General features: G+C 40.3%; 1 protein-coding gene and 1 long non-coding RNA gene across 12 annotated transcripts in view; one reads left to right on the top strand and one right to left on the bottom strand.

The window, feature by feature from the left end:
- Positions 1-8516, top strand: part of LOC147013058 (sterile alpha motif domain-containing protein 9-like) — a 49863-nt gene extending 41347 nt beyond the window's left edge. For 10 of the 11 annotated variants that reach the window (XM_085854545.1, XM_085854548.1, XM_085854549.1 and 7 more), the window contains one exon: positions 1229-8516. In XM_085854545.1, coding sequence (XP_085710671.1) covers positions 1229-6168 — 4940 coding nt within the window. In that variant the 3' untranslated portion in view covers positions 6169-8516. Of the gene's footprint in view, positions 1-1211 lie in introns of all 11 variants that reach the window. The other variant, XM_085854555.1, reaches the window with a different exon arrangement.
- Positions 7138-14822, bottom strand: part of LOC147013059 (uncharacterized) — a 50018-nt gene continuing 42333 nt past the window's right edge. The window contains exon 2 of the long non-coding RNA XR_015051177.1: positions 7138-9281. This is a non-coding gene — a long non-coding RNA (uncharacterized LOC147013059). The remainder of the gene's footprint in view (positions 9282-14822) is intronic.

Here is a 14822-nt window from a genome sequence, read left to right on the forward strand (position 1 = left end):
TATCTGCATTCAATTTGAAGGGACAAAGCGATCTTTCTTTATTTATGGGTTAATTTCTGGCTGCGTGGATCATGAATACTGTACAAGTAATTATGCATTGACGAAAACGTGTTTTGAATGTTTGTTACAACCAGGGTGCCTGTTACAGAGGTCTGACTATAAATGCAAACATGCAACGCTTTAAGATATGCACTATGACACTTATTCGCAATTGTTCACCGTTAATAAACCTTTAAAGCATTTACCTCATCCTCGCGCTCACTGCACATCGACCGTAAACATCACAGACCCAAAAGCACTTCTCTCATCGTACTGCCTTAAAAATTGAGAAGCACCAGCTGTGCAAGATCATGTGACGTCCTATTGTTTTGGGTCACATGTCCTGCTGTGAGCAGAGCAAAGTTGCATTGGCTGACTTTTATTTGTGGGTATTTTCGTTTATAGATGTCTTCTGATGGTTTTGTGATTTTTCTTTTTCCTGGGATAATGACTTTGAGCTGCATCGACTCTGCTAATTATGCCAAATTTCGGATTTCTAGCACACATAGAAAATGCTCAACATTTATATCACTGAGTGGTTAGAAAGAGCTTTATATATTGGATATGCTTCAAGAAGAAGAGAATTAATTTAGGATAATTTATTTGCACAATTAGGCTACTCGCATTCAATTGAGAGTGGCAATTGATGGAAATTTTCATGGGACATATCTCGTGACATTGTGAATGGGGACCTGAAAGAAGTTTGGATAATTGTTTTTGCGAGACATCTCTCGTTGCTACCTTGATTGTGAACGGGGTGTGAGGAGATGTTGGAAAGTTGGAAAAACAGGTTATGAAGAGATAGGAGTTGGGGAAGTTGGTAATTCTAATAAGATGTTGTAAATTGCAGTTTTGGAGATGGATATTTCATTGTTCATCATCGAACGTGGCATCAAACAGCATCATATGTAGCCATGGAGGAAGCCATTTCCTGACGCTAGACGACCACTGCACCCAAGTGCTCCGCCCTTTAAGCTATCCCCTTAGGAGAGTCCTTGCCACAGAGCATGCAATACCTGCACAATCCCAGATGAACACCGCTTGGTGTCCATAACGTTAGATCTGAGCCTTGCCTAGATAATCTATATGAGTTGGTGGTTTATTTTGCTTTATTAATGTTATGTGGCTCTGGCACTGGCATGATGAACCAAGTGTCTTTTTCTACATCTCAGGCTGTTATCTTTGGCAGGCCAGGAAACAAGATCTGGAGCAGGAGGGGAATCGTCAGTTGTTGCTGATCAACGGTTCCTGCCTGCAAACATGAAAGACTGGGACAAGAACAATGTGTATTCTTGGCTGAAGAAAGAGGTACCAATTGACCAAGAGGACATCAACAAACTATATGATCATGAGTGCACAGGTGTTTTCCTGGAGATTTTGGACCAAAATATTCTGCAAGCACTTGGGCTTCTTCTTATTCCAAGCTTGATTTTGATCAAAAAACGGGACTTATTCCTGGACAAGATGAAAGCTCAACAGAGAAAATTGTCAGGAGCAAAGAAAAAAGCAAAAAAGAGTGGAAACAGCCACATGATTAACAAGCCAGAGGAGTCAAAAACAAGGAAGTGTACTACAAATAAACAGGCAGGATTGAATGAGAGCACAAATGATGACAAAAATGTAAGCGGTACCCATTTAGTGGGGTCAAATTCAGATCTCTTGATGGATGAGACTGAAATGATGGGCTCAAGAACAACAAAGGCTTGTTCTTCATCGAAGCATCAAGGAGACAAAAAAAATCCTCAAGTTCCCAATGAGAGGACCTTAAATTTTGAGATTCCAAGCTCTCATCGTTTCCATTGTTCTCCTCATCCATTTGATGAAATGCATTCTCGAAACAGGTACATTCAGGGTAGTGTCCTGCCCCCAGAGTCTGGCAAAACTAATTACTTGGATCCAGTACACGAATACAAGCTGTTTGAATGTCTTGATGCAGATGAAGAATCAAAAATGAAGAAATTTTGCAATGAGGTGTTCAGGTTTGCAGGAGGATGCATGAACAGACGCACAAATGGTACAATTCATTTTGGGGTGGGAGATAAGATGCCTGGAAAGCAAGAGTCTAGATACATACATGGGGAAGTGGTTGGTGTTCAGGATGATGGAAGCAGAGACAAGTTTGGAGACTGTTTGAAAAAGAACTTCACCAAGTATTTTGAAAAAGATGATGTAGATGATGCTAAAGATTGTGTGAGGCCCCCAAGATTTGTTGAAATTAACTCACAAGCTCAAATCACCCTCAATAAACATGTAATTGAGGTTGACATTGTCCCAACAAGTACAACATGTGGAAACAAAGTATACAGGACAAAGCAAATGGACTATGTAGAAGGAAAATGGGAAGCCGATAAAGGTCATATCTATCTCAGAGATGGACCTTCCACAACAGACATACTGGCAAATCAAAATGAAAGAATTCGCTTTGATAGCTGTGTAAAGCTCAAGGATGATGTTCAGAAATGGAAAAAAGAGAGGCAAAGCAAGGAAGATATCCCAAAGGTTCCAGTAAAGAGGGAAGATGAAGGCCGAAAGTTGGCAATGCTATTAACAGGAGGAAGAAGCACGTTGGACAACTCGTTGTACAAAGCACATATTTTGGTTGTAAATAAAGCAACCAAAGATCAGCTAAAAGATCTTGAATTTGTTAAGAATATTAACTGGCTCGCTGTGTTGGATTTTGATCCAGAATCTAATGTATCAGGTCTTTGCAGCATTGTTCGACCTGAGAAAGCTGTCAACCTTCACTTTCCCCGTCAATATGTTGAAAATGACAACAAGGACATAGAAACTGTGGTTACAGACTTGCATCTGTACAAGCAAACAAGTTGGATATTTTGCAATGGACGTGCAGACATGCTTGACACAAGAGACAAGCCAATGGATCCAAAGGAGTTCTTGAAAAAACGCAGCAAGGAGCTCCGGAACCTTGTGCAGTTTCTTTGCCATAAAGATATTACACCAAGTGAAAGAGTAATTGTGGTGTTTCTTGTCTTGCTTGAAGTCCAGGACCCAATTGATCCTTTTCTGGAAACATTTATCAATTTCTACCAGGAATTTGGTGGCCTGGAAGGTGTGTTGGTCATAACGGGAAGTGCTGAGACTTTTCAAAGTTGGACAAACATTGCAAAACCTAGGGTGACCGAAGAAGAGTTACAAAGTAGGTCAATAAGCAGGTCAAGCTTGCAGCATGTGAACTGTACAGTTCAGAAAATAAAGTCAGGCACAAGAAGTGACAAGCGTTACTTGCGCACATCTTCTGGAACCGATTGCGAGTTGAAAGCTGCAGATGAAGAGTTTTTGTCAAGTATAAAAATCTTGTGTTCAAATGAGTGTGAAGGCACAGCAGTAGAATTGCAGAAAGAAGAGTTTGAGGAATTCAAAAAGATACGTGAAGAGGCCTTCTATCGGGGTGATAAGGTCAATCCTTGGAATTTTTACTTTGCAGAGAAAACTGGAAAGGCATTCATTAAGAGAGACCAGTTTGATTCATTGGTGGAGCGTATTGAATCAGCAATGGCATGTGATGTTGCAGTGAAGACGGTAAATATTTTCCATCACCCTGGATGTGGGGGAACAACGCTGGCATGGCACGTTCTTTGGCATCTGAAAAAGAAATACAGATGTGCTGCCGTGAAAGACAATGAACACGATTACCAAGAGATCAGTAAGCAAGTGGTCGAATTGCTTACATATGGGGAAGCTGATCCAGATGTTTACACTCCAGTTGTACTGCTCATTGATGACTTGGAAGAGTTGGAGAATGTGAATAATTTGGCCTATCACATTCGATCATTCGCTTACGAGAGCAAAGTTCATTTTGAGACCCCTGTGGTGATCATACTAAACTGCATGCGCTCACAGAACCCAATTGGAAGCCAGAAGAACAGCATTTTGGAGAGCGTGCATTTGGAGCAGCAGCTGTCAACAAACGAGAAACATCTTTTTGAAGAAAAACTGAAAGAAATCAAGAAGGAGCATAAAGAAATCGAAACATTTCTATCTTTCATGATTATGAAGGAAAATTTTGATGAAGAGTACATCCAGAAGGCTGTTGGCAACATGTTGAAGGGAATTGAAAGAGAGACCAAAGATACAAAACTGATCAGCTATCTGGCTCTATTAAACCACTATGTCAAAAATTCCTGCATTTCAGTGTCCAAGTGTGAAGCTCTCCTTGGTATATCAACAGTGAAACAAGCATTTTGGGGGAAAGAAACTCTGGAAGAGGTTCTCAGTTCCCAGGCCAGGTTGCTGCTTATAAGGTTTCGGATGGATGAAGTGAATGGAACGTATGAATCAATGAAGATAAATCATCCCTTGGTTGCATTGCAAATCCTTAAGATCCTTAAAGCGGATTTTGCGATTTGGCAAGGCGATATTGCTAAAGATCTCTTGGAGGAAGATTGCCTGTTTGAAGCAGGAATGGGACGAAGCCTGATTGAGCGTGACGTGAGACGCTTGATGGTAACAAGACAGCGTAAACAGCTAGGAGATGACAGAAACACTTTGTTCTCACCACTGATTGAGGAGGTGCGGAGCTACCCAGGACCAATTAATGAAAAAAGAGGCAAACTTCTGCTTATTGCTGCTACACACAGGTTTCCAAAACATGCAATTATTGCCCAAGCTCTTGCAAGATACTGTGACATTGAAGAAAATAATTTTGAAGAAGCTCAGGTTTGGGGCAATAAAGCAATCGACTTGAATCCACAAAGTTCATACATTATGGACACCAATGGACAAATTTTCAAGCATCAGCTAAAGAAATCCTGCATCCTCGAAGACGTTTCAGGTGAAGGACTGTCAGTGCAACAACTGAAAAGAGCACTGGAGTTGGCAAGCAAAGCATCACATTTCTTTAAACAAGCTCAAGAACTGGCAAAGAAAGAGGATGATGACTTGAACACTTCTGGATTTCACGGTGACGTTGAGACATCTTTGTATTTCATCGAGTTGCTGAGTTACAATGTCGTGTTTGACAAAACCAATCCAATTAAGAAGAATACATTGGTGAAGTATCTCAAAGGGGAATGTGATCTCTCAAGAATCCCTACAGCTGGTGATGATGAAAAAGAAGAAGAAACTAAAGAAACCGTGCAAGTTCTGGAAAGACATGAATCTTATCTGCGGAGCTTACAGAGCAGCCTTAAGGGAAACCTGGAGTTACTGGAAAGCATTCATACATTTTCTAAGGCAAGGGGAAGTGAAAATGAATTGGAAGACGATAAGAACAATCACCCAACAAAGAAGTACTTTCATCAGTACCTGAACATTTTCATCAGTGACTTTGACGCATCTAAGGCAAAAGGCGTTGCTACCAAATACATTTCCAAAAACAAAATTGAGAAAATGAGTGGTGACAGATTTTCTGGTCTTTACAAGCTTTTACTTGATGGGAAAGCAACAGATGTGGAGGCCATTGTGAGAGAGTACCAAAAAATAGGCATAACCTCCACTTCTGAAATCCGTGAAAAGCAAAACTACGTTTTTGCCTGTGTCATTCTTCACTGCTTCAATAAAAAATCAAAACACCTGCCTTGTTATCAGGTACTTGTGTCGTTAGTAAAAGGCGTAGTGAAGGATGCAAAACAGAAAGAATGGAGGCATCCAGATCCATTTTTTCTTGGCTCTATGTTTTTCATGCCAAACAAATGTCATCCCATAAACAACGATGACATCATTCTCCTCAAAGACTGCACCGAGATGATGCGCCGTCTTTATCGTCGCAATTTTGGCTCCAGATTGCGCACCAGACAACCACTGGTCATATTTTTTCTTGGAAAGGGAGAGGGCTTGACCAGAATCTTACCGCGGAGCAAGATTGACAAAGTTTCAGAGCTGAAAAACTCAGGAAAGTCACTGAAACTGCTGTGGCAAAGTGGAGAAATCTTGAGGGATCAGAAGGTTCAGGATCTCCTCCTCAGAGTTCGTGGCGTAACCAGTGAGGAAGGACAGCACATCTGTGTGAATTTTGGATTGCCTACAGGTGAAGACCATCAGCTTCCGATCCATATTCGCCCTGTTAACCCAGGGCAGCTTCGCAGAGGCCGGAGCATCGAGAGCGTTTCCTTTTTCATAGGTTTTTCTCTGGATGGGTTTCTTGCTTATGATGTGCAGCCACTTGGTTAATCTCTGCTGGCAAAAGAGAGATCATCAAAATAATGACAGATCAAACCTATTTCTGTTTCATTCTTTCTTTGTCTGAATGCTTTGAAAATATTTGTTTTGCAAATTCCATAGATAATTTTTGTTTGTTTGTGATGCAGAACTTTTTGTTGTTGTTCCTTTTTAGGTCATCTCTTTTAGCATGACCTAATAATATGGGTGTCGATGTCCTTCGATCCGTCCGTCCGTCCGTCCGTTCACAACAAAGGTGAAGCGGGAGATCTGGTCATTAGTGATCCTGATAGAGGTCGATGAGACGTACACGATGGTATGACTTTCAAGGTCACCGAAGGTCAAGGTCAAGGTCACGAGGCCTTTGAAGTTGCGAAAATGATGATTTTCAAGTTCTATCTCCTCCGCCATTTCTCAAGCGATCTTGAATTTGATTGTAGCATATGAATCTATGGGGCAATCTCTAAATTATGATTGGGCCGGATTTTTGATATTCGCTTTCGTTTTCATGTCACGTGACTTCAAAGTTGGCAAAAAATGCGAAAATGACGATTTTCATTCGAAAATGACGATCTTCAAAATCTATCTCCTCCTATATTTCTCAAGCAATCTTGAATTTGATTGTGGCATATGAATCTATGGGACAATATCTAAATTTGGTCAGGACGGATTTTCGAATTTCGCTTTCGTTTTCGCGTCACGTGACTTCAAAGTTTGCAAAAACTGCCCTACCTTCAGGAGGCTATATATTTTCTCGCAGAGATGACCGTCATTCCCGCACGGGTGTATTTTATTCTTCTTCTTTATTGTTAAGGCAGTTGTGTCCTTTAATAACCATAACTGCCAGTATATATTTTCCATTGTGGTCTTTCAAAAAGAGGATTTTTTTATATGTATATATAATTTGCCATCATCTTGATGTAGCATGCCTGTTATGACTGATGCAACTGATGACATATTGATGCTGTTTTTTCTTGTATCTTTAAAAAAAAAAAATTCTTCACTCATGGAAGCATTAGGTGACAAAGGGTATAAACACAGTAGGGCAGTGAGGCAGCAGGTGGACACACAAAGGCCATCAACAAAAGTGAGAATGAAAGAGAGGTGGTAAAAAGTGGCCACATACCTACTGTGTAAGAGTAACAGACCTTGTACTTCTGCTTCATTGTGAGAGATGTCAACAATGTTGAGAGCCTTACAGTCCACATAATCCAATGAGATACAGATGTGATACTGGGGCACCAGCCCATAGGGCAAAGAAGTATTCCATTGAGCAATGGACCTCAGCCTTGTAAACTGCGAGTAATTCTGAAAGGGATGCATAGCCATGTACTGGTCTGTGCAAGTGTTGTCTGGATCCTGTTCTTTCACTGGAGTTATGTGCCTCAAAAAATAAAAGTACTTCATCCGGTGGCTTCTCCTCAACATCCCTCACTCGATCGTCTTTGTTCTTTGGTTGGTATCTGGCTAAGATTGCTCCTACCACGCTATATAGGCCAAGATAATTTTTAATGAACTGTCATAAACTCTCTCCATGACTTTCACTCCAGCTCCTACAACGGATGAAGATATCCTCTCAAAAGCTTTTGTATCGATCTTAATGGAGGTTATCATATCCCCTGTTCAGCTAAAGCCTGTGTGTGAAGGATAATGTAAGACAAGGTTAATTTCCGAATACTAATTCTTCCTGTGCCAATTGTTAATGAAGCATTTATTTTTACACAACTGGCATTGTAACACATGTCCTGTTTCCCAGGTAAATGTTGCATTGGCTATTTTAGCTGCTTAGTAATCTTAGTTGTTTTTTTAATGTCCCATGACTCAGAGTGGGCATGCCTGGTGAGTGTGGTTTCATTGAGCCACTCCCCCTCTTGGAGGCATGGCTTAGCTCACCAAGGGTCACATTTTTGTTTTTTTGTATACATTGTCAAGGCTGGTATGAGAGCTAACACACAACACACAATAAGGGTGGCAGGAGACAAGAGTGGTGGGAGAGGGAAGGACAAAACAGTGGGGAACAGAGACATTAGGAGATCTGTGGAAGGGAGAGGGATGGGATGATTTAACCTTGTTCATAACTTTAAATGAATGTGATGCTCACAATAATCTTAGACACAACTACACATACAAGTGCTGTTTATTGAATTTGACAATATACAATTTGATTCTTTATTTGTGTATCTTTGCTATTTTACTTGTTTTTATATGCAACACCCCACATACATTTACTCTAATTGCAATGGTTTTTTTTCTTACATTTGATGAATTAATCTGATATATGTAACAGTATGTAGAAGCAATCTTTCATTTTGTTGCAAATGCAGTAAATAAATACCATTTCACAATTTTCAAACTTGAAACTTTTTTTGCATTTCATTCTTGTCTATTCATTTAGGGAGAAAAATATGGTATATCTATTCATAAGTCCATGATGTTTTCAAGATGAACATCTCAGACAAATGTTTTACACTTGGTATTGGTTTTGTTTTAATCTCAGTAAAACAATTTGCATCGTTTTGTGTTGCATTCCTGTAATTCACATGATAAAAGTTTCTTAAATTTTGTCAAAAAGAAGAATTTTATTATCACCGTGGCTGTTTATGCATGGTCCATTTTTGTCCAAATCAATGTAATGTTTCATACTTTGGTACAAATTTGATTCGAACCTTTGTTTATAATAGAGTAATGAATGCAAACTAATAATTTTTGTGGGTATTTGTTTTTACAGCATTGATAAACATACCCATCTAATCATCTTTCCTGCTTCAGTGCACATTCTGAATATGAAGATGGTGGCGAGTGAGATGACAAAGTGTCAATTAGCGAATCATTAAATTTCTGGTCAACAAAAACACCTTGAGGATGTTGAAATCTATATACCAACTTGTTGCAGAACTTCTTAATATCGGTGAGAGCATCCATATTTGACTGGTGCAGATCTTTAAAAGATGGATGTGGAAGTGTAAAGATGTCTCAAATCGTTTTTTTTTTCTCCAAATGATGAGCCTGAGATGGAAACGAGCAAAGAGAGTCAGCTTGACCGGAGGATCTGGAAACACACTCCCCAGCAGGCTGCAATCTGGGAGATCATGAGGTTTCATTCACAGCTAATTTGATGAGTTTGTCTGCAGAACAAAAAATGTTGAAAATAAGATGAAAATTTGAAAGTCTGGTAAAGTATACTTTTTGCTTGACACATTATGAATCAAACTAGAACGGCACTCAATTGAGCACATACCTCCGCCAGGTTGAACCATTTACATTTTGTATCCCACTGATAGGCCGGAGCTGGATTCAGATCTGAACCTAAATCTAATCAGCTTGTTCTTTTCACCGAACCAACTCATCCACCAAGTTTTGTCAAAACTTGTCCACAACTTTTTGAAACATCATGCTATATATTTCTAGAGGGCTTTATTCACTAGAAAGGAGGCAGTTATGAGGAGATATGATAGAGATGTTTAAGATAATGAAAGGTATTGATAAAATAAGTGCATATGGATTATTCAACAGAGTTGACAGTGATATAACCAGGGGCCATAGCCTGAAAGTAAAGAAGAGGAGAGTTAAGACAGTAGTAAGGCAGGGGACTTTCACTCAGAGAGTAGTTAGTGCATGGAATGGCTTTCCTGGAAAGGTAGTGGCAGCAGAAACGGTAGATAAGTTTAAATTGGAATTAGATAGGTACCTGCAAGTTATGGAGATAGAGGGGCATGGGGATGTTGATAAGACTTTTAGGTAGTTTGAGCATTGATGGGTGATTGTGTGCATGTGTGCGGAGTGCTGTTGGTGGGGGTCTTGTCAGTGGGGGGGGGGGGGGTTGTGTGGTTGATGTTGTGTGTGTTTTAACCAAGCTCATGCCCCCTCCCCTGAGGAGAGAGAAGGAAAAATTAATACAAAAACAAATAAATAAACAAACAAACAAAATTTTATTTCATTAATTAAAAACTTTTTTTGTATTTTCTTCCTTAGATCTTGTGTTGATAAATTGGTATGGTGTTTGTGCAGGAATGATGGGCTGAATGGCCTACACCTGTATTAGATTTCCATTTATTCCCTTGTATATCGTTTTTGGCCCCGTCTCTCAATGGTGAAGAATCACTTTTATAATTCAAAATAAATTCTCATATCCGGATCCATAGCTTCACCAAAATCGAATAAATTCATCCTTGTCACACTCCCAACCTGTCCACCAAGTTTCGCCAAATCCGTCCATAACTTTATGAGATGCAGTATCATGCTATATCTCTCTCTGCATGCTATAATGCAGTATCATGCTATATATATGTAAAAAAAAAAATATATATATATATATATATCGCTCTCAATGGTGAAGAATCACTTAAAAGTTATAGTATCCTGATCTGGATCTTTACCAAAATCTAATAATTTCGTCCTTCTCACACACCCAACCTCTCCACCAAATTTCTTCTGAATCTGTCCACAACTTTTGGAGATATCCTGTTCACAGACAGACAGGGGTGAAAATATAACCTTCATCCACCTTTGATCATGGAGATAATTAAGTTTCAAATTGTAAAGTGTTCACAATGTATGGAATTTTTAATGTGACAAACCGAAAAATGTAAGTGCTTCACAAACCATTAGCTGTGTGAGTGTGACATCTGGGCAAATTGTGTGTGTGCCACACTTAAGGTATGACACTTCGATAAGAGTGGGCAGAATGTGCTACATGCTGCAAATCAAGTGAGCTGAGGATCTCAGGGAATAGTACTTTTGTTAATGAGTCGATCATTACTGACAAGATTGTTATTGCAACAAAGACAAGATCAAATTTGAAACATCCTTGTAATTATGGCTGTTTTTAAAACTTCATTTTTTACTTTGAACAAATTATATCAGAGGGGTTGGATAATGGTGGTAGTAGAGGCATTCCAATTTGGAATGGAATTTCCTAAATGCTTGGCTAAAGTAGGAGTTAGAGTTGGAGCCTTAATATTAAATAACAAGTACTTGAGTAAATAGTAGTTTTGGGGGGGGTTGACGAGTTGTGGTGGGGGTGGAATTGTGTTGGGGGGGGAGTGGGAGGAGAATTAAGCCTTAGTGTTGGAATGGGGAGATTGAAGACTTATTGGGAAGGGGGGTTGATGACATAGGATTTGTGAGGGAGGGGGGGTGGGAAGTTGAGGACTTGAAGTCAAATTTTGCATTGCACGGATGATCCGCAGATCCCTGCTTGGTACTGTCATGTCCAGGGGGTTTGCCCCAATCTGGACGGATAGCCAAATGATTCTCCCTTGGAGGCTTCCAGCCGAGATTCTTGGAGATTATGGCAGGAAGGAAAGAGCGGCAATGACGGAGCAGACGGAAGCATAGCACAAGGGGGTTTATCTCAAACCCACGACAAATAGACAGATACAAGCAACTTAAATAAATACGAGGTTTAATGAAAATAAATCAAATATTTACAATGGTAATAATTCAAAATGGGATAATAATGAAACGGAACTTGAGGTAAAACAAAATTCCTATTTGAGGTGCCTCCACACAGACAAATACAAACAAGGGGACAGATAAAATAAAGGAAAATCCTTCCTTTATTCTAGCACTTAGCTTCGGGTCCAGAAGTGATCTTTTATGAGCTTTGGGGTCGAACCGTGTCATCCTACGTGGGAAAATGCGCCAAAAATGGCGCGCAGCTGCTCTCTGGGCAGGAAAACGTACAGGAGGCAATTTGGGTGGGAATACCCAACATCAGGGCTCAGAAACTGCCGTACAACTTCTTTCATCGATCGCCCTTGCAGATGCCACAGCTCTGCAAGATGACGTCATCTCTTTCCCCGATGGCACGAGGCTTCAAGGCTGGTCCCACACGATCGAACCAACAGTCACTGGCCAGCGTCTTGCTCCACCACGCGAACCAATTCGTCTCAGAATGAACACAAGAATCGTGCCGTCTTCTTCACTGCGTCGAGTGGAAGCCAGCCATAATGTCCAACTGCCGAGCATGCCTCTTTCGCTTCTGTCCCGCTCCGAACCTTCGTCTCAACTGCCTTCTTGTCACCCAACACGAGACTCTGACTAACCTCACTCTCCCCTCTTTGACGTCACCCCCATTAATCATCCACTCCAGGGGCGTGGTTTTCTCACTGTCCCCCTGGGGGCAGGGCTTTCTGCCTGCTTGGATGTGTAGCTCGTTGTTGTTTTAAGGACATGATCCCTTTTTATCGCCAGTCTTGAAATCCTTAACGCCTACCTAAGTAACACAGCACCACCCCCCTTGTGGTGACATGTTTCCCTACTTAAGCTCACAGTTTGCCCACTTACTTTACATCGAGATGTCTCCTGCATGTTCCCGGACCAAGCTACTTTATACAATCCTATCTTTCCTATGAAATTCCTCCATCTACCCCACAAACATAACAATACTGTATAATAGGCTAATGTTCTGTCTGTTCACACTCCTCCCCCCCCCCACCCCCCTCAAAGCACGAAAATGCTCCTAGGAGAGAAACGATCATTAAGTAAGTTACTTCTAATTAGTCCGAACCTAAGAGAAAACAAGTCTGAAGACGACAATGGTTCACGAGCGGTATTTGACGATGTAGATTGTTTCAGAAGTCAAGGATGAGACAATGTGATAATTTTTGACCAAGTTATAATTAATTATAGTGGCCTTCAATCAACAGCTGCAAAATGACGAAAACCCAGTTTCGTTCAACAACTTTCAAAATTTGACCTTTGCATAACCTTTAAAGGTCACAAAACAATGTTGTGGACATTAAAATAAGGTAACAGGATACGTGTTATAGCTTAATGGAGTTAGTTCGTCGAAGAAGGTCGAAAACCCGGTTCGATTCGCACAACTTTGAAAATTTGACCTTTGTGGCCTTTAAAGGTCAAAGGTCAAGGATTATGACCTTTGGTGCAAAACTTCCTCTGGAACATTCCAAGAACAATATAACGTCATATAGGCAATATGGCATTTCGCACTCCTCGGATTATCCATACTTTGATGAAATCAGCGTAAAAACAAACTTGAAGGGAGTGCCACGGTCAAGGTGTTCGAGATAGAGCAAAATGGTTTCAAGACTTTAGGTGGGGAATGACCTCAAGATTATGCATAAAAAATATTGTCATCCTAGCTCTCAAAGTTTGGACGGTCGTATGATTTTTATGTCAAAATTCACAATTTTCTAAGTTTTTGACCTTGTGACCTTGACCTTGGGAAGAAAATGAAAAATCGGACAACGACAAGTTTTAGATAATTCATTTTGCTATTCAAATACCGAAGAACCCATTCCATTCAGTCAATTCTCGAGGAGAAGATAGATTTTTAATCTGACTACCCCCTAAAAATGGCTATTTTTGGGCGTGGCTCAGCCCACAATGGGCGTAGCCATGCCCTCATCCAGGAATACACAACTAGACATTGATATCGAACACATAACCAAGTTTCATCAAGACCGGATCAAAGTCCACGGAGTTATGCTCTGGACAGACAGACAGACAAGCCGGTAGGCGGACATGGGTAGTTGCCTACCCAATAGAACCTGACGCGATGGGCCCGTTCGATGGGGGAATGACCTGAGGATTAAGCACAAGAAAATTCATGATTCTAGCTTCAAGGGTTAATGCTGCAGATTGTTTTTTCGTTAAAATACCCCCACATTTAGAGGTTTTTTTGGCCGTTGCTCGGCAACGGAGGGGTCCATAGCAACGGTTCTTTCTCACACATAACTAGGACATACCATGAACCTACCATACCAGTTTCATGTATATCTGACTCATAGTCTCTGAGATATAACGAACTTCGTTTTTTTTATTGTTTTCGACCAGGGTTCATTCAAAGTCTATCTTCTCCGACAGTTTTCATAGGATTCGGCTGGAAATTTTTGACAATATGACTGAATGTACTGTTCACAGTCGCTCGTGGCCCGATTTTTGACTTTCGAAAAAATTATTTTTTTATGATTTTTCAAAAATTTCAAAGTCCCGTTGCTAGGCAACGGTGGTGTCCATAGCAACGGTTCTCATTTGCACACAACGAGGTCATGGTATGAACCTACCCACCAAGTTTCATCGAAATCGCCATTGTATTAACGGAGCACTGGACCGAACAGACAGACAGACAGACAAACATATCGACGGAAAAACTGATAATAAGGGTAGAACAAATTTCAAAATTTTTAAAAAATTAAAATTTTTCGACTGGATCGACTACCCAACAAATATATCGACAGAAAAACTGATAATAAGGGTAGAACAAATTTCAAAAAAAAACATTTTCGACTGGATCAACGACCTAACATATTGACGGAAATACTGATAATAAGGGTAGATCAAATTTCAAAAAAAAATTTGAAAAAAAAAATTCGACTGGACTACCCAACAAAGATATCGACGGAAATACTGATAATAAGGGTCGATCAAATTTCAAAATTTTTTTTTTTGAAAAAAAAAAATTTTTCGACTGGATCGACTACCCAACATAATGAATATAGTGATCACTTAAGCTGGCGCTCGTGAGCCAATTATAATGTAAAAAACAGTTGCATACAAGAGATTGCATCTTCATGCATATTGAGTGCAGGTTGTGCAACCTTTAGAAACGAAAACTTCCCTGGTAGAAGGATTGGACTTGGCGGGGCAATCCGCTGGTCTCCACAGTCTCCTGATGTGATGTCAAGGATTGTTTTCCAAAC

This window comes from Eptatretus burgeri, chromosome 14 (assembly GCF_056783735.1).
Source record: "Eptatretus burgeri isolate ZD-2024b chromosome 14, Ebu_testis_v1, whole genome shotgun sequence".
In the NCBI taxonomy this organism is placed as follows: Eukaryota; Metazoa; Chordata; class Myxini; order Myxiniformes; family Myxinidae; genus Eptatretus; species Eptatretus burgeri.